The sequence below is a fragment of the Nomascus leucogenys genome, chromosome 13 (assembly GCF_006542625.1).
Source record: "Nomascus leucogenys isolate Asia chromosome 13, Asia_NLE_v1, whole genome shotgun sequence".
NCBI lineage: Eukaryota > Metazoa > Chordata > Mammalia > Primates > Hylobatidae > Nomascus > Nomascus leucogenys.
The window spans coordinates 54,182,941-54,209,871 of NC_044393.1; the positions used below are offsets into that span (position 1 = coordinate 54,182,941).

General features: G+C 38.7%; 1 protein-coding gene across 11 annotated transcripts in view; it reads right to left on the minus strand.

The window, feature by feature from the left end:
- SRPK2 (SRSF protein kinase 2) overlaps nucleotides 1-26,931 on the minus strand; it is a 286,728-nt gene that overhangs the window by 46,505 nt on the left and 213,292 nt on the right. For all 11 annotated transcript variants that reach the window (XM_030825672.1, XM_030825668.1, XM_030825675.1 and 8 more), the window contains 4 exons: nucleotides 11,783-11,891; nucleotides 10,623-10,710; nucleotides 9,995-10,082; nucleotides 3,051-3,157 (listed from right to left, as the gene is read on the minus strand). In XM_030825672.1, the coding sequence (XP_030681532.1) occupies nucleotides 3,051-3,157; nucleotides 9,995-10,082; nucleotides 10,623-10,710; nucleotides 11,783-11,891 (392 nt within the window). The remainder of the gene's footprint in view (nucleotides 1-3,050; nucleotides 3,158-9,994; nucleotides 10,083-10,622; nucleotides 10,711-11,782; nucleotides 11,892-26,931) is intronic.

The following is a 26,931-nucleotide window of genomic DNA, read 5'->3' on the forward strand; positions in this document are numbered from 1 at the left end:
AGTTGTTCATTTGAGATATTAGCCTGTCGAAATAATGAATAAAAATGCTACTATCTGAAAGCTAAGGGCAAACAGATACAGTACTGTACCTAGCCATAAATCTAGGCCCACATGTATACCTAACATAATACTACATAGAAACACCTCAATTCAACTGATATAGAAGACAATGTAGTGAACTTTTCCCTCTCCAGCCCCTCTTCTCAAGTAACATCTGTAATGTTACAGAATAAGCTGCCAATTTTCCGTACAAAGCTGGGCGTGGTGGTTCACACCTGTAATCCCAGCACTTTAGAAGGCAGAGGCAGGCAAACTGCCCGAGCTTAGGAGTTTGAGACCACCCTGGGCAACATGGTGAAACCCTGTCTCTACTGAAAATACAAAAATTAGCTGGGTGTGGTAGCAAGCACCTATAATCCCAGCTACTCAGGAGGCTGCAATGAGCTGAGATTGCACCACTGCACTCCAGCCTGGGTGACAGAGCAAGACTCCGTCTGCCAAAAACAAACAAACAAAAAATCCGTACAAAAGGAAAAAGTGAAGAGATGAACACACAGGTAGGCTAAACAAAGTTATCTGCACACAAATTAAACAGAAATATCAAAGATGCTTTTACTACACAAATTTAAACTTCGAACTTTTTATGGGCAATGAGTGGAATACATACGGATTCCATGCAGAAAACTGGAATGGGCAAACACTGCTAATTAGGAGTTCTTTCATTTATGCATACTTTCATTCTACAGATGTTTACTGGAGCATCATCTCTAAGCCTGACCCTAGCTGAGGGTTTTCCTCTGGCAGGGCAACTGAACAAAACACACATCTAATACAGTAATTTCTATATGAGTTAAACATTTCCATTTTTTTCCCCAGCTTTACTGAGGTACAACTGACAATAAAAACTCAATATGTTAATAGTGTAAATGTCTTGAAATATGTGTAGACTGTGAAATGATTAGCATAAAACAGCTAATTAACCTAACCCAGTATGACATATAGACTGTGTGTGTACACATGATGAGAACATTCAAGTCTACTCTGTTAACAAATTCCAAGTATACAATACAGTAACTTTAACTATAGTCATGCTGTCTATTAGATCTGCAGAATTTAACCACGTTATAACTGAAACTTTGTACACAACTCTTCAATTATCTCCATCCAAGGATACTTAGTAAATAAACCCAGTAAGTCATTTCTTCTAAATTACTTCCTAATGAACTAAGTGAAATGTTTTATAGTAGACACATTGAACGAAAACAATGTAATTGTACCATGTCACATACCTTAAAATAAAAAATGACAGGCAAAAAACGTATGTCTTGGGCAAGGACTTCATGTCTAAAACACCAAAAGCAATGGCAACAAAAGCCAAAATTGACAAATGGGATCTAATTAAACTAAAGAGCTTCTGCACAGCAAAAGAAACTACCATCAGAGTGAACAGGCAACCTACAAAATGGGAGAAACCTACAAAATGGGAGAAAATTTTCGCAACCTACTCATCTGACAAAGGGCTAACATGCAGAATCTACAATGAACTCAAACAAATTTACAAGAAAAAAACAAACAACCCCATCAAAAAGTGGGCAAAGGACATGAACAGGCACTTCTCAAAAGAAGACATTTATGCAGCCAGAAAACACATGAAAAAATGCTCATCATCACTGGCCATCAGAGAAATGCAAATCAAAACCACAGTGAGATACCATCTCACACCAGTTAGAATGGCCATCATTAAAAAGTCAAGAAACAACAGGTGCTGGAGAGGAGGATGTGGAGAAATAGGAACACTTTTACACTGTTGGTGGGACTGTAAACTAGTTCAACCATTGTGGAAGTCAGTGTGGCGATTCCTCAGGGATCTAGAACTAGAAATACCATTTGACCCAGCCATCCCATTACTGGGCATACAGCCAAAGGACTATAAATCATGCTGCTATAAAGACACATGCACACGTATGTTTATTGCAGCACTATTCACAATAGCAAAGACTTGGAACCAACCCAAATGTCCAACAACAACAGACTGGATTAAGAAAATGTGGCACATATACACCATGGAATACTATGCAGCCATAAAAAATGATGAATTCATGTCCTCTGTAGGGACATGAATGAAACTGGAAACCATCATTCTCAGTAAACTATCGCAAGGACAAAAAAATCAAACACCGCACGTTCTCACTCATAGGTGGGAATTGAACAATGAGAACACATGGACACAGGAAGGGGAACATCGCACTCCGGTGACTGTTGTGGGGTGGGGGGAGGGGGGAGGGACAGCATTAGGAGATATACCTAATGCTAAATGATGAGTTAATGGGTGCAGCACAGCAACATGGCACATGGATACATATGTAACAAACCTGCACATTGTGCACATGTACCCTAAAACTTAAAGTATAATAATATTAAAAAAAAAAGAAAAAAGAAAATGTGGCACATATACACCATGGAATACTATGCAGCCATAAAAAATGATGAGTTCATGTCCTTTGTAGGGACATGGATGAAACTGGAAAACATCATTCTCAGCAAACTATCACAAGGACAAAAAACCAAACACCACAAGTTCTCACTCATAGGTAGGAATTGAACAATGAGAACACATGGACACAGGAGGGGGAACATCACACACTGGGGACTGTTGTGGGGTCGGGGGAGAGGGGAGGGATAGCATTAGGAGATATACCTAATGCTAAATGACGAGATAATGGGTGTAGTACACCAACATGGCACATGTATACATATGTAACAAACCTGCACATTGTGCACATGTACCCTAAAACTTAAAGTATAATAATAATTTTTAAAAAAAGTATGCCTGACAATTACATATTGTTCCCTTCACAACACAAAATACCATTAAATATTGACTTAATAAGAGTTTAAAATGTTATGCACTGATACATATGTTATATATATTACATATATATTATGCACTGATACATATGTAATATATATACATATTTGTAAACAGCATTCATGTTGAAAGCCTAGCCAATTAGGTACTAGGGCCTAGGGGCTGCCGTCAAAAGTCTCACCTGTCGAATGATACTCTTCACACAACGTACTGGGAGGCCTTGATAGTTGGATTTGATGATCCACTTGAGGAGATGGTGGCCAAGCACTTCGAAGACCATGCAGACATCTGGGACACAGTTAAGGATCATTTGTGGATGGACTGCCTGGAGTGAGGCAGTTATTGAAAGCAGCATCATTGTGTCACTTGCAAAGCACTTATTACTTTATAAAATACAACATCAACACTATCAGTAATACCAAAAGTGAGCAAATGTTGTACCTCACTTAAATAACAAGAACTGACATTACTAAATACAGTTGTTTCCCAGTATCTCAGGGGATTGGTTCCAGGACCACTCTCAGATGCCAAAATGTACATATGCTCGCCTCTTCAATAAACTGGTGTAGTATATATATAACCTATTCACATCCTTCCACATACTTTAATTTTTTTTGAGACGGAGTCTTGCTCTGTCACCCAGGAGTACAGTGGCGTGATCTCGGCTCACTGCAAACTCTGCCTCCTGGGTTCATGCCATTCTCCTGCCTCAGCCTCCCGAGTAGCTGAAACTACAGGTGCCCGCCACCACGCTTGGCTAATTTTTTGTAATTTTAGTAGAGACAGGGTTTCACCATGTTAGCCAGGATGGTCTCGATCTCCTGACCCCATGATCCACCTGCCTCGGGCTCCCAAAGTGCTGGGATTACAGGCGTGAGCCACCGCGCCCAGCCCATACACTTTAAATCATGTCTAGATTACTTATAATAGCTAATACAATGTATACACTCTGTAAATAGTTGTTATACTCTATTTCTTAATTTCTATTACTTTTTACTGGTGTTTCCCAAATATTTTTCATCCAAAGTTTATTAAATCTATGAATGGGGAACCCTCAGATACAAAGGGCTAAGTGTACTTACTCTGTGCCATATATTATTTCACGTGTACTCCAAACAACCTTAGGCAATAATGTAATTAACCCCACTGCAGGTATGAGGACATTGCACTTTCTAGGCGTAGAGTGCACTTAGAAAGTGCCAGGTGGCTGAGCCACTACTCAAGCCTACACTGAGCTGCACTCTCACCCATCTCAGCACACTCCCTAGAAATCGGCCTGACGAAACAGGCAAGACTGAAACCTCCTAGGAACTGACATGAAACAAATACAGAGCTCCAGTATCTTAAGTGTCCTAACTGCCTGCCTAAATTTCTACTTGATAAGCTACATAAAACACATTATAAAACAAAAATTTAGTAAACACAGTTAAGACCTATTTAATCTTTTCCTTGAATAATATCTTACATTACACAACTAGATCTATTTTAATACTATAGGCAGGTGTTAAGAATGTATGATCACCATTTAAGACATGGTATTAAGACTTAATCTATAAGAACAACATCTCAGGAATCTGGATTTTCTTTTCTTGAAAAGACAGGGTCTCACTACACCGCACCAGCTAGACTAGAACTCCTCGGCTAAATTAGGTATTCCCTTGCCTTAGCTTCCCAAGTAGTCAGTACTACAGGTGAAAACCACCATGCTCAGCTTAATTTTTTTTTTGACACACAGTCTTGTTCTGTCACCCAGGCTGGAGTGCAGTGGCATGATCTCAGCTCACTGCAACCTCCACCTCCTGCGTTCAAGCGATTCTCCTGCCTCGGCCTCCCAAATAGCTGGGCTTACAGGCATGTGCCACCATGCCCGGTTGATTTTTCCAGTTTTAGTAGAGGTGGGGTTTCACCATGTTGGCCAGGCTGGTCTCAAACTCCTGACCTCAAGTGATCCGCCCACCTTGGCCTCCCAAAGTGCTGGGACTACAGGCATGAGCCACCACACCTGGCCCCAGCTTAACTTTTTTAAAAAAATAGGTATTTCAGCCTTCACAACTATACCTCTGATTTCATTATATATTCATGTCATTCATACAGGAAGATTACAAATGGCTCTGAAACCCTTTGAGAACATTTTGTTCATTCCTGGAGGCTTACAGTTGACTTTAGAATCAAAAGAAGTAGTTGATTTAATCAACTATAATAACTGAATATGCTACATTAAAACAATATTATTTTAAATATTCTTAGTGAAAAAGAGAAAACTCTTTCTATACTGTTTAAGAATGTAAGCACTACAGATTTATGCGCAGATAATCTAAAGCCAGAAGTTTCTTACTATTTCCCAGGCTCATTACAAAAACGGCAGATTATTTAAGGACTAAATTTAGCAGCAGGCATAGGGCCAGGCCCAGGATATCCAAAACATAACCTAAGTCTTCTCAAAGCACTGGCACATCTGGACTATGATGATTACTTCGCATTTTGCTTAACAGTAAAAATACCCACTAGAACGTGTATTTCAAAAACCTCTATTTACCCACGGATTAAGTAGTTTCTCCAAAGAAATGTTCTATTAGGTGTCCCACGAAGGACCTTGCAAGTCGGACACAGAAGAAGTGACTGCTCTGCCGCTATCTACTTACCGATTTATCTATCTAAAGGGAAAAATATACTCAGCAGTTAGCAGAAATTAACTGGAGAAAAAGGAAGAGGTAACATTAGCAGCCACTGGTACTTCCTAGTATACTCAAGATGAATTTCTAAAAGAAATATGAGGGATTTTCAAAAAGTTTATGGAAAATGTGTATTTTGAAAACACTATGCATAGATTTCAAAAAATTTTTTTGCACCAAAATAAACTCATACTAGTTTGTTAAAGTATCTGAACAGGATCTAGTTTGAGGCACTCTCAAGATAAGACATCAGTTTGAAAAAAGCCTCTATCAGAGCAACATGAATTCTAAAATCGAAGCAGTAACAAACATCAAAGTTATGATGAAGCTTGGGTGAAAAAATGGTGAAATCACTGATGCTTTATTATAAGTTTAAGGGGACAATACCCCAAAGAAATCAGCAGTTTACAAATGAATAACCTGGTTTTTTTTGTTTTGTTTTGTTTTGTTTTTTTTGAGACGGAGTCTCGCTCTGTTGCTGAATAACCTGTTTTAAGAAGGGATGAGATAATGTTGAAGATGAAGCCTGCAGCGGCAGACCATTCACATCAATTTGTGTGGAAAAAAAGTTTGCGGCCGGGCGTGGTGGCTCACACCTGTAATCCCAGCACTTTGGGAAGCTGAGGCGGGCAGATCACCTGACGTTGGGAATTCGAGACCAGCCTGACCAACATAGAGAAATCCCGTCTCTAAAAAAATAAAAAATAAATACAAAATTAGCCGGGCGTGGTGGCACACGCCTGTAATCTCAGCTACTCGGGAGGCTGAGGCAGGAGGATCTCTTGAACCCAGGAGGCGGAGGTTGTGGTGAGCCGAGACTGCACCACTGCACTCCAGCCTGCGCAACAAGAGCAAAATTCCATCTCAAAGAAAAAAAAAGTTTGCACCCTAATTGAAGGGGACAGATGACAGCACAAACAACAGCCAACACCACAGACTTCACGACTGGTTCAACTTATGCAATTCCGATTGAAAACTGAAGTTGAGCAAACTTTCCACTCAATGGGTGCCAAAACCACTGTTCCCAGACCAAGACAAGAGCAGAGCTTTCAATGGAAATTTTAAACAGGTAGGATCAAGATCCTGAAGCATTTCTTCAAAGGACTGTAACAGGACATAAAACATGGTTCTACAGTATGATCCTGAAGACAAAGCACAATCAAAGCAATGACTACCAAGAGGTGGCAGTGGTCCAGTAAAAGCACTAGTGAACTAGTGAAGAGGAAAGGTCATTGCAACGGTTTTTTGGGATGCTGAGGCATTTTGCTTGTTGACTTTACGGAGAACCAAAGAATGATAACACCTGCTTATTGTGAGAGTTAATTTTGAGAAAGTCCGCGAATGCTTTAGCAGGAAAATACCTGAGAAAACTTCACCAGGGAGTCCTTCTCCACCATGTAAATGTTCCTGTTCACTCCTCTCACCAAACGAGGGCAATTTTGTGAGAGTTTCAGTGGAAACTCATTAGACATCCACCTTATAATCCTTATTTGGCTACTTCTAATTTTTGTTTCCTAATCTTAAAAAGGGCACCCATTTTTCTTCAATTAATAATATAAAAAAGATTGCACTGATGTGGTTAAATTCCCCTGGTTAAAGACCCCTGGTTCTTTGGGGAGCAACTAAATGGCTGGTATGATTGTTTACAAAAGTGTCTTGAACTTGATGAAACTTATTTGAGAAATAAAGTTTATATTCTTTATTTTTGTCTTTTAATCTAGTTTTTCTATGAACATAGTGACATTCCCTTGTATAAAAACCTTCTCAAATATATAGAGTGAAGGAAATGCTTCCCGAGTTGATCATGACTTAGTAGATGCATAAACTGGATGTCATTTTGGAGTTTAAATCTGGGAAAAAGCCTTATCCTTAGGCTCTGACATTTGTGAAAGTAAAATATCAAAATGGTGGATCTGTTCCAAACATGATATAAAGAGCAAAAAATCTGAGAGAAGCCAGAAGACCACAGCTACCAACACAACCTAGCACCCGTCAGTCATGTGCCTCTGAGTAAAGTGGTCCAATTTTCTTGAACCTTGGAAAATGAAAGTACTGCCTCCTGCAGGCACACAAAGGGCTATCTCAGAGGATCCAACACCCACATACAGAAAAAGTATTCATGACACTGAAGGCATCATCTCTTCTCTTCATTTTGCTTTCTTCTCTGAGCTACAGGTTTTGGGATACTTTGCTCTCTGTCACTTCATCCTGGAGCTACCCTTTGCCAACTCCTCAGGTACAGGAAGGATAAGGATAACATGCCAACCCTTTCTACAATCCTAATTCACTTCCTCCTGAGTCCCTATCAAAACCAACAAGCATCCACATAACTTAGTAGCATGGTCGAAACTGATATTCTCAAAAAAGGAAAGTCAAGAGACACCTTTGCTTGTCTTCTTCCTAGACACACTTCCAAAGATAACTAGTATTAGTGAGAGGTGAAGCCAGCTGGACTTCCTGGGTCGAATGGGGACTTGGAGAACTTAGTTCTGTCTAGCTAGAGGACTGTAAATGCACCAATCAGTGCTCTGTGTCTATCTAAAGATTGTAAATGCACCAATCAGCACTCCATAAAAACGCACCAATCAGTGCTCTGTGTCTAGCTAAAGGATGGTAAATGCACCAATCAGCACTCTTACAATGCACTGACCAGTGCTCTGAGTCTAAAGGATTGTAAATGCACCAATCAGTAATCTGTCAAAACACACCAATCAGCACTCTGTGTCTACCGAAAGGATTGTTAATGCACCAATCAGCACTCTGTAAAATGGACCAATCAGCAGGTCCCTTTGTCCAACGTGGGCGGGGACAAATGAGGAAATAAAAGCTGGCCACCCGAACCAGCAGAGTAGCAACCTGCTCAGGTCCCCTTCCATGTTGTGGAAGCTTTGTTCTTTCGCTCTTCATAATAAATCTTGTTGCTGCTCACTCTGGGTCCACACCAACTTTAAGAGCTGTTAACACCCACCATGAGGGTCTGCGGCTTCATTCCTGAAGTCAGCGAGACTACAAACCCACTGGGAGGAACAAACAACTCTGGATGCGCCACCTTTAAGAGCTGTAACACTCACTGCGCGGTCCGCAGCTTCATTCTTGAAGTCAGTGAGACCAAGAACCCACCAGAAGGAAATGGACACATTAGGACTAAGGCCATCATTTTTAAAAAACATGAGAAACACCTAAACTTATAGCTGACCAAGAAACACTTTCCTCTGTTAAGAATCACTAACTTCTGTCAGGATAATTTAAATACTCTGTGTATCATATTGTAACAAGAAACAGAAAAATGTAAATTGAACAAATTAATCTTAAACTGAACAACTAAAGTAAGTGAATACAGACTTAGGAGTAAACAATATTGTTAAAAATGATTCAAATATGTCTTTAAAAATTCATTTTTGCAATACCAAGGAAATCTGAATTAAGAAGTCTCCAATACCAAGGATATCTGATGAGATATCAAGAAATTGTTAATGTCTTTGGTGAGTTTTAAGGTTATGTTTAAAAGCTCATTTTTTTTCAAAGATTCACAATGACACAGAAGTAAAAGGACATGACTTCTAGGATTTGCTCTATAATAATTCAGCAAGAAAAGACAGACGGATCAATTATGGCCAGACCATGACAATTATTAAACTTGAGTGACGAATTTACAACAATTTACTGTACTATACTCTCTCTTTCATATATGTTTGAAATTTCTCCCAATAAGTTTGCAAAGAAAAACAATAAAGGTATTTTCTATCAAGCACTGGCTTATGTCAGATTTATCAAGGAGTATAGAAAATGCAGAGTATAGAAAATGCATCATTTTACTTTTCCTAAACTTTTGCAATATAGGTAACTGGGAATAAAATCAAGAAAACCAAAATGTTTCCATATTCACCTGAAAGATGAACCTCTGCAGGACAATTATTTGAAAGGCTCAGCTGTATCATTTTGGAAACAGAATTTGGCAATTATTAGTACTATTCAGAACTAAGAGTAGTCAAGTGCCACCTTTGGATGTGGACATTTACAGAGCATTTTTCCTTTTATCTTAACCAATGCTCCATTCTCACATGGTGCTTTGCAGCCACTGGGGCACACACAGATTGTCCTTATGCACTGGTTTCAGAAAGTTTAAAACACAAAAAAGTGGTGCTGATGTATGCTTTTATCTACCACCACAAAAAAAACTTTACCACTATTAACAGGAAAAGATCAATAATTAATTCCACACCAAAATTAAGTCAAGCTGTTGTGTTAAAAATAAGTTTCTAAGATGCTACTATACCAAACACCCCGAAAAGCCATGAAAACCATTCTAGGTGGACCATTTCATAATACTTGACAATGTTCCTAGAGAGTTTATGTTGAACGTGATACAGCAGCAAACAGAGACTATAGGAGCTTGAAATATTTTCATTTTTTAAAAGGTAAAAATATAAATAAATCAGGAAGTAAAGGATACGTATCCCATTCATGCCTGAAATCTTGAAGTCGTCAATGAGCTGGACCACCATGTCTTTGTTTGGGTCACTGGGATCACTTTCTCGAACCTATGCCAAGAAAAAAGAATGCAAGAACACAGGAGTTTAAGACAAAGCATGTTTTCCCATTATTACACCAATACTGTTTAAATAAAAGTGTATTTTAAAACAAAAAATTCATCACGAAGTTATAAAAAATAAACTTTATTTATTTATTTATTTATTTATTAATTCTGAGACAGAGTCTTGCTCTATCACCCAGTCTGCAGTACAGTGGTACGATCTCGGCTCACTGCAACCTCTGCCTCCCAGGTTCAAGTGATACTCGTGCCTCAGCCTCCCAAGTAGCTGAGATTACAGGTGCCCACCACCATGCCTGGCTATTTTTTGTATTTTTAGCATAGACGGGGTTTCACCATGTTTGCCAGGCTGGTCTCGAACTCTGGACCTCAAGTGATCTGCTCGCTTTGGCCTCCCAAAGTGCTGGGATTACAGGCATGAGCTACTGTGCCCAGCCAAACTTGACTTTAATTTAGTATTACCCAGAAAAACCTTTCTGTAAAATTTTAAGTCATTAAATTTTCTTAATCACATTTTTAAAGTACTTACACATTTGAGCAATTTTATTTCATCCAAGGCTGTCTCCGTGTAATGCTGGGCACTTTTTACAACTTTCATTGCAACAAATCTTTTCCCCCTAAAAGAAAAAACAAAAAAAAAGTCTATTTATCTATATTATCAGTAGAAAGAATCACTGGTATCCAGGTTGAGCATCCCTAATTGGAAAATGTAAAATCTAAAATGCGCCAAAACCTAAAACATTATGAGTGTGTCGACGCGATGCCACAGTGTAAAATTCCACCTCTGACTGCAATCAAAACTCAATAAAAGATATGTATGTTGCACAACATTATTTAAAATATCGTATAAAATTGCCTTCAGGGTATGTGTATACGGTGTATATGAAATATAATTAATTTTGTGTTTAGATCTGGGTCACATCTCCAAGATAGGTCATTGTGGATATACACAAATATTCCAAAATCCAAAACACTTCTGGTCTCAATGCATTTCAGATAAGGGATATTCAACTTGTAATGAGATCTATCCAATAAACAGAAACATAAGCTTTCCTTTAAAATAGTGCTTTTCAAATGGTGGGGCCACACTAAATAGTAGTATGGGTCAAGACGATCTCTTTTATGCTTTGTTTTTTCTCTAATTAAGACTAGAAAAATATCAGTTATCACAAATATTACACACCAACCTAATAGTGAAAACCATTCTCTTCTAATATTTTTGTTTCAGTACACATGCACAAAATACATTTGTGTGTGTGTGTGTGTGTGTATATATATATATATACATATATGGAGTAACAATGAAGTTTCTTACTATGTCATGGCTTTGAAAAGTTAAAAACGACTGATCTGAAAAGCCTATACATTGAAAAGCCTATACTATACACATTATGTTTGTCTGATATGGATGAATTACTAGAAAAATAATACAATCCCAGTGTAAAACAATTTCAGTGAATTAACTTTGAAATAAAGCTGGAAGCAAGTAATAAATAAGATTTCAAATGAACTTCAAACTAAGGCGGGGGGCAGGAAGGAATCTAGCCAGCTGAGGCAGCCTGTGCCTCACATACCTCATACACTTCACATACCTCAACAAAGCAGTGGTGACCCTCAGCCATACCTTCTTAGAACACAGATGTTGAACTACTCCAGGAAACAAATGCACAAATGACAAAGAACACTTACTGCATATCCCAGCACAGCCAGACAGTAGAGAAGTGCCCCCATCCAAGCTTTCTAATAACATGATACCGGCCATTGAAGAGGTCTCCAATTTTCACTGGATGATAGCCACCTTAAAAAACAAGAAAGAAAGAAAAAAATTCAAAATATTCGAAAAGCAGTAATAACATTTCATCTCTTTTGTCAATTCTTGACGTCATTAAAGAAAGCTCTACATAATACACGCAGACTAAAACATGTTTAATAATACAACATTTTTTTCGGGAATATCTTTCAACAAAAAAAAACTGTTGGCTGGGCGTGGTGGCTCACACCTGTTATCTCAGCACTTTGGGAGACCCAGGCAGGTGGATCACTTCAGGTCAAGAGCTTGAGACCAGCCTGGCCAACATGGTGAAACCCAGTCTCTATGAAAAATACAAAAATCAGCAGGGCATGGTGGTGAGCACCTGTAATACCAGCTACTTAGGAGGCTGAGGGGAGAGAATCACTTGAACCTGGAAGGTGGAGGCTGCAATGAGCCTGAGTGAAGTGTGGGACTGCAATCCAGCCACCCTGAGCAAAAAGTGTTCTACGAATTCCATTAGCCTTTTTGTTTTCATTTAATTTAAAGAGGCAATGAACCATCTAGCACACCGTAATGATAACTTGAGGTTCTCTATTTACTTACTTTACTTATTTTTAAGACAGAGTCTCACTCTGTTGTCTAGACTGGAGTGCAATGGCATGATCTCAGCTCAATGCAACCTCTGATTCCCAGGCTCAAGAGGTCCTCCCACCTCAGCCTCCCAGGTGGCTGGAACTACAAGCACACATCACCATGCCCAGCTAATTTTTGTATTTTTTGTAGGGACAGGGTTTCACCACGTTACCCAGGTTGGTCTTGAACTCCTAGGCTCAAACAATCCGCACATCTCCCCTCCCAAAGTGCTGGGATTATAGGCATGAGCCACCACACCTGGCCAAGGTTCTGTATTTCAATCTAGGTGTGTACATTATGCACATACCAGCTCTTGGTATTTAAAGACTTTTTTTCTCCTAAACAAGTTAAATTCAAATCTTGTTGGATATGTACAAGAAAACTGACCAAAATAAACAATGTTTACTCTGTATAATTCTGCATACATTAATAGTTTATTCATAACTAACTAGAAACTGTACAATGTATGTCTTAATTTACCATCTAACAGGGCTTGTTCCTCTCATCACCCTTCTGCCAACTTCTAACTCCTGCCTGGAAACATTCCTTACAAATGAAGAAATGAGGCTGGGCACGGTGGCTCACACCTGTAATCCCAGCACTTTGGGAGGCCAAAGCGGGCAGATCACCTGAGGTCTGGAGTTCAAGACCAGCCTGGCCAACATGGTGAAAGCCCATCTCTACTAAAAATACAAAAAATTAGTCAGGTGTGCTGGCGAACTCCTATAATCCCAGCTACTCGGGAGGCTGATGAAGAAGAACTGCTTGAACCCAGGAAGCAGAGGTTACAGTGATCCAAGATCGCGCCACTGCACTCCAGCCTGGGTGACAGAGTGAGACTCCAACAAGAAAGACAAGAAAGACAAGAAAAACAAGAAAGAAAGAAAGAAAAGGAAAGAAAGGGAAGAAAGGGAGGGAGGGAGGGAGGGGAGGGAAAGAGAGAGAGAGAGGGAAAGAGAGAGAGAAAGAGAAAGGAAGGAAGGAAGGGAGAGACAGAAAGAAAGAAAGAGGAAAGAAAGAAAGACAGGAAAGAAAGAAAGAGAAAGAAAGAAAGAAAGAAGAGAGAGAGAGAGAGAGAGAGAGAGAGAGAGAGAGAAAGAAAGAAAGAAAGAAAGAAAGAAAGAAAGAAAGAAAGAAAGAAAGAAAGAGGGAGGGGAGGGGAGGGGAGGGGAGGGGAGGGGAGAGAGGAGGGAAAATGGAGGGGAGGGGAGGGGAGAGGAGAGGAAGAAATCAGTTATAGAGGGCACCCTATTAAGGTAGATTCTTGAGGGGAAGTAGGGTGCCTCACTGATATCTGGCACGAGAAGTTCTTCACTTTGCATTTTTAAGCAAAATAAGCCAGATACAAACTAGCACGGATAATATGGTACACTTTTTGTGAAATATGGAGGATAAGATGTTAGGAATGGATATTCCTGGGTATAAAATTACTCTTACTCTCTTTATCTACATTTTATTCTTTTTATCTATGCTTTTTCAATTTCTTCAATTTTTCTAAAACAATATTTTACTACTTTTTTACTTTGGAAACAGATTTTTCATTCTTTTAACATTTGCTTTTTTTATTGTAAAGATGGTATTTCTTGTTTAATCTGCAGAATTCTTACAAATTACTCAATAAAGATGTGGATGGCTTGTGCCTAGTCTTAAGAGCTCTAAAGCAGTTGTAGGAAGTATCTAACCAGATCCTTCAATATATTCCCAGAGGGCTCTCAATAATACTTCAAGAGTATATTTATGAATATTTAAATTGTGTTGGATTAGCGAAGCAGGAATCTGACCAGATACTGAGTTCCTGAGATTCTTACCCTTCTATTGCCTCTGCACTTGCTTTTCCTGGATTTGAATCTCAAGGTGTATGACAACATTTTGGGCTAAATATATGAACTAAATGATAGTGAATTAGGAATAAAATGTAGCAAATTATTAAATGGCTTACTACTTACTTAGAAGATTAAACTAAAATTAATTAAAAGAAATGAGCCCTGAGTTTATAATACAGTTATTTACTTATTTATTTATATTTTTTGAGACCGAGTTTCGCTCTGTTACCCAGGCTAGAGTGCATTGGCCATCTCGGCTCACTGCAACCTCCACCTCCTGGGTTCAAGCCATTCTCCTGCCTCAGCCTCCCATGTAGCTGGGATTACAGGCTTGCACCACCACACCTGGCTAATTTTTGCATTTTTAGTAGAGACAGGGTTTTGCCATGTTGGCCAGGCTGGTCTCTAACTCTTGATCTCAGGTGATCCGCCCACCTTGGCCTCCCAAAGTGCTGAGATTACAGGCATGAGCCACCGCGCCCAGCCTACAATACAGTTTTGAAACCATTAAAATTAACATTCAAAGCAAGAAATGAAACAGTTTATCCAGTATAATTAGGAACACTGTGCCAGGCACTTTATTTTCAAAACTATGTTCCATGAAACAAAAATAAACTATAATACACTGCAGGTGTTCAATAGAGGAGCAGGGGCCTAGGAAGGAAGAAGGGAGAAGTTCTGTTTGAGAAATGCAGTGTTGAACAAAGAAAAGCAGATTTCTTGACCATAGGCCTAATGTTTTAATACAGAGTGAGAACCTTTAAGAGAACAGAAAATGCTGCATATTCCTGACATACGTGTTCATGGAATTATTTCTTCAGAGACCTAGTTACATTTTACAACACAAGTATTTAGGAAAGACTGATCTATCATAATTCTTGAAACCACTCTACAAAGTAGATGGTATTATTTTTACACTGCTACAGAGAACACCAAGTATCACAGATTATGAAATACTAGGTTCAGGGCTGGAAACTAGGTGTGACTCCAAAACCCATGTTTTGTCAACTAGTAAGAAATACACTCCAATTTTAATAACTAGAGGACTGCCTCCTGGTCTTAGTACACAGAAAACATGGGATGTCTTAATTAAAATCTATATACTACTTAAACGTACATTATTGCTAATATTTAAGTCACTAAATTTAAAAATAATTCATGCATAAAAAGAAACCTGTATCACCAGTATATGTTTCAGAATCAAATTCTCAATTAGCTGAAGTGTATACATGTGAGCAAAAACAGGAGCACTATTTCCAATGTAATCACAGCGTAAGCATAGCAGCTCCTTTTCTCAAGGGCTTTCAAAGCTAACAACAACAAAATTACTAGTGGAGTACAGAATCCCTGAAGCCCTCACTCTAGCTAAAAATATTATCTCTATAAAAAGGCAAATTACACAAGAGGGGCATTTTTTTTTTTAAAAGAGATGTGGGCTAGCTCTGTCACCCAGGCTGCTGTGCAGTAGAGCAGCATGAACAGGGCTCACTGCATTCTCAAACTCCTGGGTTCAAGCAATCTTCTCAACTCAGCCTCCAAGAAATACATGCCACCATGCCTGGCTAGTAATAGTATTTTTAAAACAACTGAAAGTATAACGCACTTAACTTACTTCTAATTTTGAAAAGGTGATATACATAATTTCAAGTCTATGTATATTCTCATATTGTAACTCCTGGTTTCCTACACAATCAAGTATCTTCTGACCATTCATTTTTCACTCCCTTCTCACAGAATGGTAGCTTTGCTCACAGGGCATCTCCTCTAACACCCATGCTGCCAGAAGAGTGGTCTCTGTCCCCGTGCACCAGACCACACTAACCTAATACCCAGGGAATCTGAGAAAATGAACACTCCAGTAACTCCACCAGAAATGACCCCAATTCCCTGGGCTTAGTTAACTATGTGCACCATAATGGCTATTAGCAATGGACACCCCATGGTCTACCACATTGCCCAGTACACAAGAGAACAAGTATAGTCACTAGACAAAGATTCAAACTTTATTCAGTTCGCTGCTTCACCAGAGGACAGAAAAGGAGTATGGGACAATAACAGTGCTATGGACCCTGCTAACAGCATTAGGCAGGGTGCCAGAAAGCCTCAGGCACTTAAGATCACCATGACTTAAGGGTTTGGTTGATACACCTGTACACTTCACTATTTGTACTACTTAATAAAAAAACCATGCATTTATCAAATAGTTTTTTTTTTTTTTTTTTTTTTTTTGGCTTCTTAAAAAAACAAATCTTAGCCGGGTGCAGTGGCTCACACCTGTAATCCTAGCACTTTGGAAGGGTGAGGCAGGAGGATTGTTTGATCCTGAGAGTTCGATACCAGCCTGGGCAATACAGTGAGACCCTGTCTCTAATAGAAAAAAAAAAAATCTTAGCGGATTACAAACACAAAGAGAACAAGAACGAACTGTTAAGTAACCATTAAATTCATTGCTCTGATTTCTTCTACTTCCATGCCTCCAGCACAGCCAAGATTTCTGTAACTAAAACTCTACCTATGCTAGTAAGAAGACTCCGAAGAAGAAAATTTTAAAACTCTCCTTTTTAGCTATTTGGGAGACTTACTGGCCAAAGATAAAGATTCCCTTTTCCTTGCCTAGCAAAAATAGATTCTATTTATAGAGTTAACCAGAAGTTCAGAACTCCATTGACAGACAATGTTCTCGAAGTATTTTCAACAAAGTCTCTTTATTTTCTTAATAAAGATAATATTAAGTATTACCTGAGTTCTGCTGACAGTGGTTTCTCAGCCCTCTGATTGTGGGGTTTCTCTATATAACCACTGAAAACTTTCAAAGGACTAGGGAAAGCTGAGAATCACCCCCAACACACACAATGATTAAAAAAAGTAACATAGCATAAAGACACATTATGTGTCACTGAAGATTTTAATATTTCCTTCCCCCAAAATTGATAAAAGCAAGCAGACATAAAATCAGTAAGGATATGGAAGATTTGAACACACTATCAACCAGCTTGACCTAATTAACATTTATAGATCACTACACTCAACAACAAATACTCTTTTCAAGGGCACACAAAACATTTACCAAGATATATAATGTACTAGACCATAAAACAAGTCTCAATAGAAATAAGAGGATTCAGCCAGGCGTGGTGGCTCATACCTGTAATCACAACACTTTTGGAGGCCGAGGCGGGTGGATCACCTGAAGTCAGGAATTCCAGACCAGCCTGGCTAATGTGACAAAAACCCCTCTCTTACTAAAAATACAAAAATTAGCTGGGCATGTTGGTGCATGCCTGTAGTCCCAGCTATTTGGGATGCTGAGGCAGAATCTCTTGAAACCAGGAGGCAGAGGTTGCGGAGTTGAGATCACATCAATGCACTGCAGCCTGGGCCACAGAGTGAGACTCCCTTTCAAAAAAAAAAGAGAAAGAGGAGGATTCAAATCACACAAAGTATGTCCTCAGACCATAACAGAATTAAATTACAAACCAAGAAGAGAAAATACTCAGAAATTTGGAAACTAAGTAACACAATTCAAAAATAACCCATGGGCTAAAGAAGAAATCAAAAAGAAATTAGGAAGTATTTCTTACATTAAGTGAAAATGAAAACAATATATCAGAATCTATGAAATGCTGTTAAAGCAAACTCAAGAGGGAAATTTATAGCACTAAATGCCTATACCAGAAAAGATCTCAAAAAAGTAATCTTCGTTTCCACCTTAGAAAACGAAAAAAATAGCCAACTTAACCCAAAGCAAATGGAAGAATGAAAATATAATAATAATATGAACTATAATAAGTAAAATAAAAAAGCGTAAGAACAGCCAAGAAAATCAGTGAAAACAAAAGCTTGTTCTTTAAGAAAATGAAAGCAATTAACAAATTTCTGGCCAGGCAGATTGCGCAGTGAGAGAAAACACAAATTACCATCATGAGCAATGAGTGAGGTAACGTCACTATGTATTTTTGAGGTATTAAAAAGATAGAAGGGAATATTATCATGTTACACTTATACATGTGAAAACTTAGATAAAACAGACAAATACCTGAAAAGTCACAAACCACTCAAGGTCCAAACAAGAAAAAAAAATATCTGAAAAACTATGTATCTATTTTAAAAAATGAATTTATTGTTCAAAATCTTCCCATAAAAAATGAATTGGTATATTTTCTCTTGACATTATGAAAGAAATACTACAAATTCCTCCTAAAAAGTAAAAAAAGAGGAAATACTTCCAGTCTTGATCCTATGAAGCCAGCATTTTTTATTCCAAAGCCAGACAAAGACATTATAAGAAAACTACCGACCAATTTTCCTCATAATGTAGATACAAACGTTCCAGACAAAGGTTCAACAAATCAAATCAAATAATATTTCAAAAGGATAAAACATCATGATCAAATGGGGTTTATTCCAGGAACACAAACTTGGGTCAGTATTCAAAATCCAACTGATGTAATTCATCATAATTAATATGCTAAAAAAGAAAATCTATACAATGAGCACATCAGACACAGAAAATCATCTGACAATATGAAATATTCATTCTTGATCACAATTCTCAATGAAGCAGGAATAAAGGAACATCAATGAAAAGCCTACAGATAACATCAGATTTAACTATTAAAGACCAAATGCTTTCCCCCTAATATCAGAAACAAGGTAAGGATGTCTGCTCTCCCCATTTCTATTCTACTGTTTTGGAAGCTCTAACTAGTACAATCACGCAAAATAAATAAAAAGGCATCACTGCTGGAAAAAAAGAAATAAAATTTATCTTTATTCACAGACAAGCCACAGAGATATATGTGGTTTTGCATATATATATATATATATATATATATATATATGCACAGTGGCATATGGTTTTACATACATTATATACATAGATGTACATATGTGTGTGTATATATGTGTGTGTGTGTATACCGTGCCTGGCTAATTTTTGTATTTTTAGTAGAGATAGGGTTTCACCATGTTGGCCAGGCTGTTCTTGAACTCTTGACCTCAGGTGATCCGCCTGCCCCCGCCTCCCAAAGTGCTGGGACTACAGGCGCAAGCCATCACGCCCGGCCTAGTCATATATTTTCTTGAGTGAAGTTAAGAATCTGTTCAATGATTTTGATCACTTTTCTAATGGACTGTCGTTTTCTTATCACCGTAGATATTCCTTATACATGTTAATACCTTCTTAGTTATACATGCTGCAATTCCGCTAATATTAACCACTTCCAAAAAGTACCTGGTAATCGTCAGAAAAGTGATTAAACCAGGAAAAAAAAAAACACATAAAAAAGAACTGGTAAAGTGAAAATAAAAACATGATATGCAGAGATATCAATGAAACCTTTTGAAGACTTGCTTTTTTAAAAAGCACTGAGAATAGACAGCATGACTTGCTATTATGTATGCACTAACCACCACTTTTCTTCACTTAAAAAAGAAATTATTTAGAACATATGCAACCAATCTTTTTACTTCAATGAAAGGATATCTTTATAGGTTATTAAGATGTGTGATACAATGTAAGGACACAAAAGACTGCAAGAAAACCTTAAAACCTTAGTATATTTGTTGTCAATAATGTTCTTATGAACATTATTGAAATATCTCATTTACATTACAAGATAAAACAAATAGGTAAATGTCATTTAAAAACCAAGATTTTCAATATAAAAGAGTTAAAATGTAAGTTTTTAAAAACTGTACAAATGATGTGTCAATGGAAGTTTATCAATCCTAACAAATGTACTACTCTGGAGGAGGATGCTGATCCTGGGGGCGGCTATGCATGCATCAGGGCAGGGAGTTCATAGGTTATCACTATGCTTTCAATTTTGCAGTGAACCTGAAACTGCTCTTAAAAAAACAGGCTAGGCACGGTGGCTCACGTCTGTAATCCCAGCACTTTGGGAGGCCACGGTGGGCGGATCACAAGGTCAGGAGATCGAGACCATCCTCGCTAACACGGTGAAACCCCATCTCTACTAAAAATACAAAAAATTAGCTAGGCAACCCAAATGTCCAACAACGATAGACTGGATTAAGAAAATGTGGCACATATACACCATGGAATACTATGCAGCCATAAAAAATGATGAGTTCGTGTCCTTTGTAGGGACATGGATGAAACTGGAAAACATCATTCTCAGTAAACTATCGCAAGGACAAAAAACCAAACACCGCATGTTCTCTCTCATAGGCGGGAATTGAACAATGAGAACTCATGGACACAGGAAGGGGAACATCACACTCCGGGGACTGTTGTGGGGTGGGGGGAGTGGGGAGGGACAGCATTAGGAGATACACCTAATGCTAAATGACGAGTTAATGGGTGCAGGAAATCAACATGGCACATGGATACATATGTAACAAACCTGCACATTGTGCACATGTACCCTAAAACCCTAAAGTATAATAAAAAAAAAAAAAAAAAAGAATTATCAACTCAAGATTTTAATACTTTTAATTTAGAATTAAATTATCTCATACTTACTAAATTCTGTCTACAGACCACTATAAAAAAAAAAAAAATTAGCTAGGCGTGGTGGCACGCTCCTGTAGTCCCAGCTACTCGGGAAGCTGAGGCAGGAGAATCGCTTGAATCTGGGAGGCGGAGGTTGCAGTGAGTTGAGATCGCACCACTGCACTCCAGCCTGGGCGACAGAGTGAGACTCCATTTCAAAAAAAAAAAAAATGCAGTCTTTAAAAAGAAGATTTATTTCCTTGCGGTCAGGTTGAAAGGGCCTAGAAATAATGTTTCTGTAAAGACAAGACTACCTACTGCGTGGGGACACACAAAAGTACAGAAGAAGGTGACAACATGAAGAATCCATCAGACAAATTCAAAAGGTGAAAGTCTAAAGAGACAACTAACTAGGATTCTAATATGAATTAAGTGCATGATGTTGTGAACAAACAAAGCATAATTCAGGAATAAAATTAAAACCACCATTTCAGATAACAACTATCTTCTCAGTATAAGATAGCAAAAATATTGCCCAAGTTGGAAATGGATTGTATTGTCTGTCAATGATTAGTAAGAATCTCTTGTAAATGACTTCATCAATAAAATTTTACAATCATTCTTTAGCTAATTTAGGTTATAAAAGAAATAAGAAAATAAATTATCGCTTTAAAAATTCACAACAGCCGGGCACAGTGGCTCACGCCTGTAATCCTAGCACTTTGGGAGGCCGACACGGGAGGATCAGAAGGTCAGGAGATCGAGACCATCTTGGCTAACACGGTGAAACCCTGTCTCTACTAAAAATACAAAAAAAATTAGCCGGGTGGGCGTAGTGGCAGGCGCCTGTAACCCAGCTACTCCAGAAGCTGAGGCAGGAGAATGGTGTGAACCCGGGAGGCGGAGCTTGCAGTGAGCCGAGATCGCACCACTGCACTCCAGCCTGGGCGACTGAGCAAGACTCCGTCTCCAAAAAAAAATAATAATAATTCACAACACATTCTTCCTAAGATTTGACAGTCACATCCCTGAGCTGTGAAGAAAATGCCTGTAGGTGATATCAATAAAAATGTTTCAATCTAAGAAAACACTACTTTCCTCATTAGTAATTTAAAGCACAATTTACATCACATTCACCACAGCAAAAACACTAATAATAATAATAATACGAAATATAAAAAAGCATCAAGACTTAAGGATATTTTTAAAAGCACTTAGTAGCAACCAAAAATATAAACAATAATGAAGCCTCTGGCACAACCATTAAACTCCCTTGAAACTGAGAGAAATTCAAAAGCAGTCAATCAGAGAAGCCATTGTTATTTAAGAACTCTTGAATACAAGTCAATCTCTGTTATTACAGTCAAATATTTCCCATAACAGTAATGAATGGGAGACTGCTCTAGAGAAAAAACCAGAGCAAAGGCTAATATTCCAAAAGACACAGGAGGATTCCTATTTATCTACAACCTAAAAAAGTAACAACAGGCTGGGCATGGTGACTCACACCACTGATAATCACACATGAGGCAGGAGGATCACTTGAAGCCAGAAGTTCGAGACTAGCCTGGGCAAAAGAGTGAGATTCCCTCATCATTCCAAAATTTAAAAAATTTTGCTGGGCATGGTGGCGCATGCGTATGATCCCAGCTACTCCAAAGGATCACTTGGGTCCAGGAGGTCGAAGCTGCAATGAGTAGTGATGACGCCACTGCACTCCAACCTGGGAGACAAAGTAAGGTGTTGTCTCAAAACAAAACAAAACAAAAAAAACAAGTAACGACAAAAATTACTTAAGGGTAAGACAAATATAAATGAAAACACTATTTTCCTCATTAGTAATTTAAACCACAATTTAAATTACATTTACCACAGAAGAAACACTAATAATAATAATACTATCAAAAATTATGCTGTGGTGAATGTAAATTGTGCTTTAAATTAGTAATAAGGAAAAGTGTTTTCTTTTTATAAAATATAAAAATATAAATGGATTCAGAAACCATTTTTGCAGTGAGACCACACAGATTAAAAGTGAGTCCACTGATTGAGCAACCCTCAATACCTAAAATGTTCATGTCAAGGCCAACACATATTTCTAAACTGCTGCCTACTACCAATTACTTAACAGAGATTTATGCTTGAATTCAGGGATGACGATTTGAATATCAGCATTGGCATTTACTACTATAACATTAAGCCAGTTACTTAACCTGTGTCGGCACTTGCCCCAGCTACCTCACTCAAAACTATACCTGGGTACATATTATGTGCCACGTTCGTGTTTACTGTTCTGCCAGCACTCTAACCCACTGTGACTAATGACAGACTAACAAATGAGCAGGTCAGAGTTAAGAGTATTGTCTACGGCTATTTAAAACTGTAAAACTAACTGGCCCAAAGCATAATCCGATTCATTACAGTAGCCCAAATAGCACTCCAGGTATGATAATTTACAGCTGGTAAATGTCACTTAAAATATTAAAAGGCCGGGCATGGTGGCTAACGCCTGTAATCCAAGCACTTTGGGAGGCTGAGGCAGGCAGATCACTTGAGATCAGGAGTTTGAGACCAGCCTGGCCATCATGGTGAAACCACATCTCCACTAAAAATACAAAGGTTAGCTGGGTGTGGTGGACGTGCCTTTAATCCCAGCTACTGCGGAGGCTGAGGCAGGAGAATCACTTGAACCCAGGAGGCAGAGGTTGCAGTGAGCTGAGATTGCGCCACTGCACTCCAGCCTGGGCGACAGAGTAAGACTCCATCTCAAAAAAAAAAAAAAAAAAGAATAAAATATCTTGGAGTACAGCTAATCAGGGAAGTGAAAGATCTCTACAATAAGAATTACAAATCACTCTCAAAGAAATCAGAGATGATACAAATGGAAAAACAGTCCATGCTCATGGACAGGAAAAATCAATATTGTTAAAACAGCTATATTGCCTGAAACAATTTATAGATTCAATGCTATTCCTATCAAACTATAAATGGCATTCTTCACAGAATTAGAAAGAACTATCTTAAAATCCGTAAAGAACCAAAAAAGCCCAAATAGCCAAGGCAATCCTAAGCAAAAAGAACAAAGCAGGAAGAATCACATTACCTGATGTCGAAGTACACTAAAAGGTGACAGTAACCAAAACAGCATGGTACTGATGCAAAAACAAACACAAAGACCAATGGAACAGAGTAGAGAGCCCAAAAATAATGCCACACACCTACAACCAGCTGATCTTTGACAAAGCTGACAGAAACAAGCAATGGGGAATGGACTTCCTATTCCATAAGTGGTGCTGGAATTACTTGCTAGCCATATGCACAAGACTGAAACCGGACCCCTTCCTTACACCATACACAAAAATCAAGATGGATTAAGAGTTAAATGTACAACCTAAAACTATAAAAATCCTGGAAAGGCCGGGCGCAGTGGCTCATGCCTGTAATCCTAACACTTTGTGGGGGCCAAGGCAGGCAGATCATTTGAGGTTGGGAGTTCGAGACCAGTCTGGCCAACATGGTGAAACCCTGTCTCTACTAAAAAAAAAAATACAAAAATTAGCCAGGTGTGGTGGCCCATGCCTTTAATCCCAGCTACTGGGGAGGCTGAGGCAGGAGAATCACTTGAACCCGGGAGATGAAGGTTGCAGTGAGCTGAGATCGTGCCACTGCACTCCAGCCTGGGTGACAGAGCAAGACTTTGTCTGAACAACAACAACGACAAAAAAATAAAAGCCTGGAAGATAACCTAGGAAATACCATTCTGGACATAGGACCTGGCAAAGATTTCATGATGAAAATGTCAAAAGCAATTCCAACAAAACCAAAAACTGACAAAGGGAACCTAAGAACTTCCTGAACAGCAAAATAAAATACCAACAGAGTAAACAACCTAGAGAATGGCAGAAATGTTTGCAAACAAAGCATCTGACAAAGTATAATATCCAGAATCTACACGGAACTTAAACACATATACAAGCAAAAAACCACCCCATTAAAGAGTGTGCAAAGGACATGAATAGATATTTTCAAAAGAAGACATACATGTGGCCAATAAGCATATAAAAAGCTGCTCAACATCACTAATCATTAGAGAAATGCAAATTGAAACCACGATGAAACACCATCTCACACCAGTCAGAATGGCTACTAAAAAGTCACAAAATTAACAGATGTTGTCAAGGTTGCGGAGAAAAGGGAATGCTTATACTCTGCAGGTGGGAGTGTAAATTAGTTCAGCCATTGTGGAAATCAGTGTGGCAATTCCTCAAGGAACTCTAAACAGAGTTATCATTCGACCCAGCAATTCCTTACTGTGTATACACCGAAAGGAATATAAACTGTTCTACTGTAAAGACACACGCACGCACGCTTATGTTCACTGCGACACTATTCCCAATGACAAAGGCATGGAAGCAATGCTCATCAACAGTAGACTGGACAAAGAAACCGTAGTACACACACACCATGGAATACTATGTAGCTATAAAAAAAGAACGAGATCATGTCCGCTACAGGAACACAGACGGAGCTGGAGGCCATTCATTACCCTTGGCAAACTAACACAGGAGCAGAAATCAAATACCTCATGTTCTCATGTATAAGTGGGAAGTAAACAATGAGAACACAAGGACACAAAGAGGGGAACAACAGATACTGGGGCATACTTGAGGATGGAGGGTGGAAGAACAGAGAGAATTAGAAAAAACATCTATAGGGCACTATGCTTATTACCTGGTTGATGAAATAATCTATACACCAAACCCCCATGACACACAGTTTACCTACACAACAAATGTGCACATACATGTACCCCTGAACCTAAGATAAAAAAAACAAACCAACAAACAAAAAAAACCAAATGTAGGCTAAAATTCAACTGAGATGGCCAGGCGCGGGGGCTCACGCCTGTAATCCCAGCACTTTCAGGGGCCAAGGCAGATGGATCACTTGAGGTCAGGAGTTCAAGAACAGCCTGGCCAGCATGACAAAACCCCATCTCTACTAAAAATACAAAAAAATTAGCCAAGCGTGGTGGCAGGCACCTGTAATCCAAGCCATTCAGGAGGCTGAGGCAGGAGAATCGCTTGAACCCAGGAGGTGGACGTTGCAGTGAGTCAGGATCACACCACTGCACTCCAGCCTGGGCAACAAGTGCAAGACTCTGTCTCAAAAAACAACAACAACAAAAAAAAATTCAACCATATACTCTAACAGCAAAAAAGAGGAAAGCCCTAACATAAAAAAGGATAGCATGACGACAAGCACAGCAGTTTAAGGTGAAACAAATTAACTATGTTTGAGGCTGAGAAAGAAAACAAGAATGGTACACTGAATCAGACATTGAAGAGCCTTGAGATTTGTGCAAAACTTTTGACTTTGTTTTTTCCTTTTTTTTTTTTTTTTTTTTGAGATGGAGTCTCGCCCTGCTGCCCGGGCTGGAGTGCAGCAGCACAATCTCAGCTCACTGCAACCTCTACCTCCTGGGTTCAAGCAATTCTTGTGTCTCAGCCTCCCAAGTAGCTGGAATTACAGATGTGCACCAACATGCCCAGCTAATTTTTGTGTTTTTTATTTACTTATTTTTAAGTAGCGATGGGATTTGGCCATGTTGGCCAGGCTGGTCTCAAACTCCTAGCCTCAAGCAATCCACCTGCCTTGGCCTCCCAAAGTGCTGGGATTACAGGCGTGAGCCACCGCACCTGGCAAGTTTTGACTTTGTTACTTGTAAGGAAAAAATTTGTAACAAAGTATTTACTAGAAGATTTCCCCTTATCTCTTATGACCAGAAGGAGGGAAAGTAAACTACTAATCTAAATGTATCCCAACTAGTATCATATAAAACACTGCGAAGAGAACTGTACAGGGGGAAAAAATCATATTTCTATTACAATGTAAAATTAAAATCTGTAGTACTCAAGGCAAACTAGTAAGAAAGACTGAGCTGTGATAATATTTATAAGATCCTGAGCCAAGCTATCACGGGATCCACAAACATTTATGAAGTTAAAGTTCACTAACAGCTCCATACATTTATAAAGCTGGAATCAAATTCTACACAAAGAAAATTATATAAATACAAATAAGAATCTCTTCTGTTTTTATGACGAATCATCTTTTTTGTCATTTTGGTGCTGTAAGTTTGTAGCTGCATAAAAGATTTTCTTCAATATAC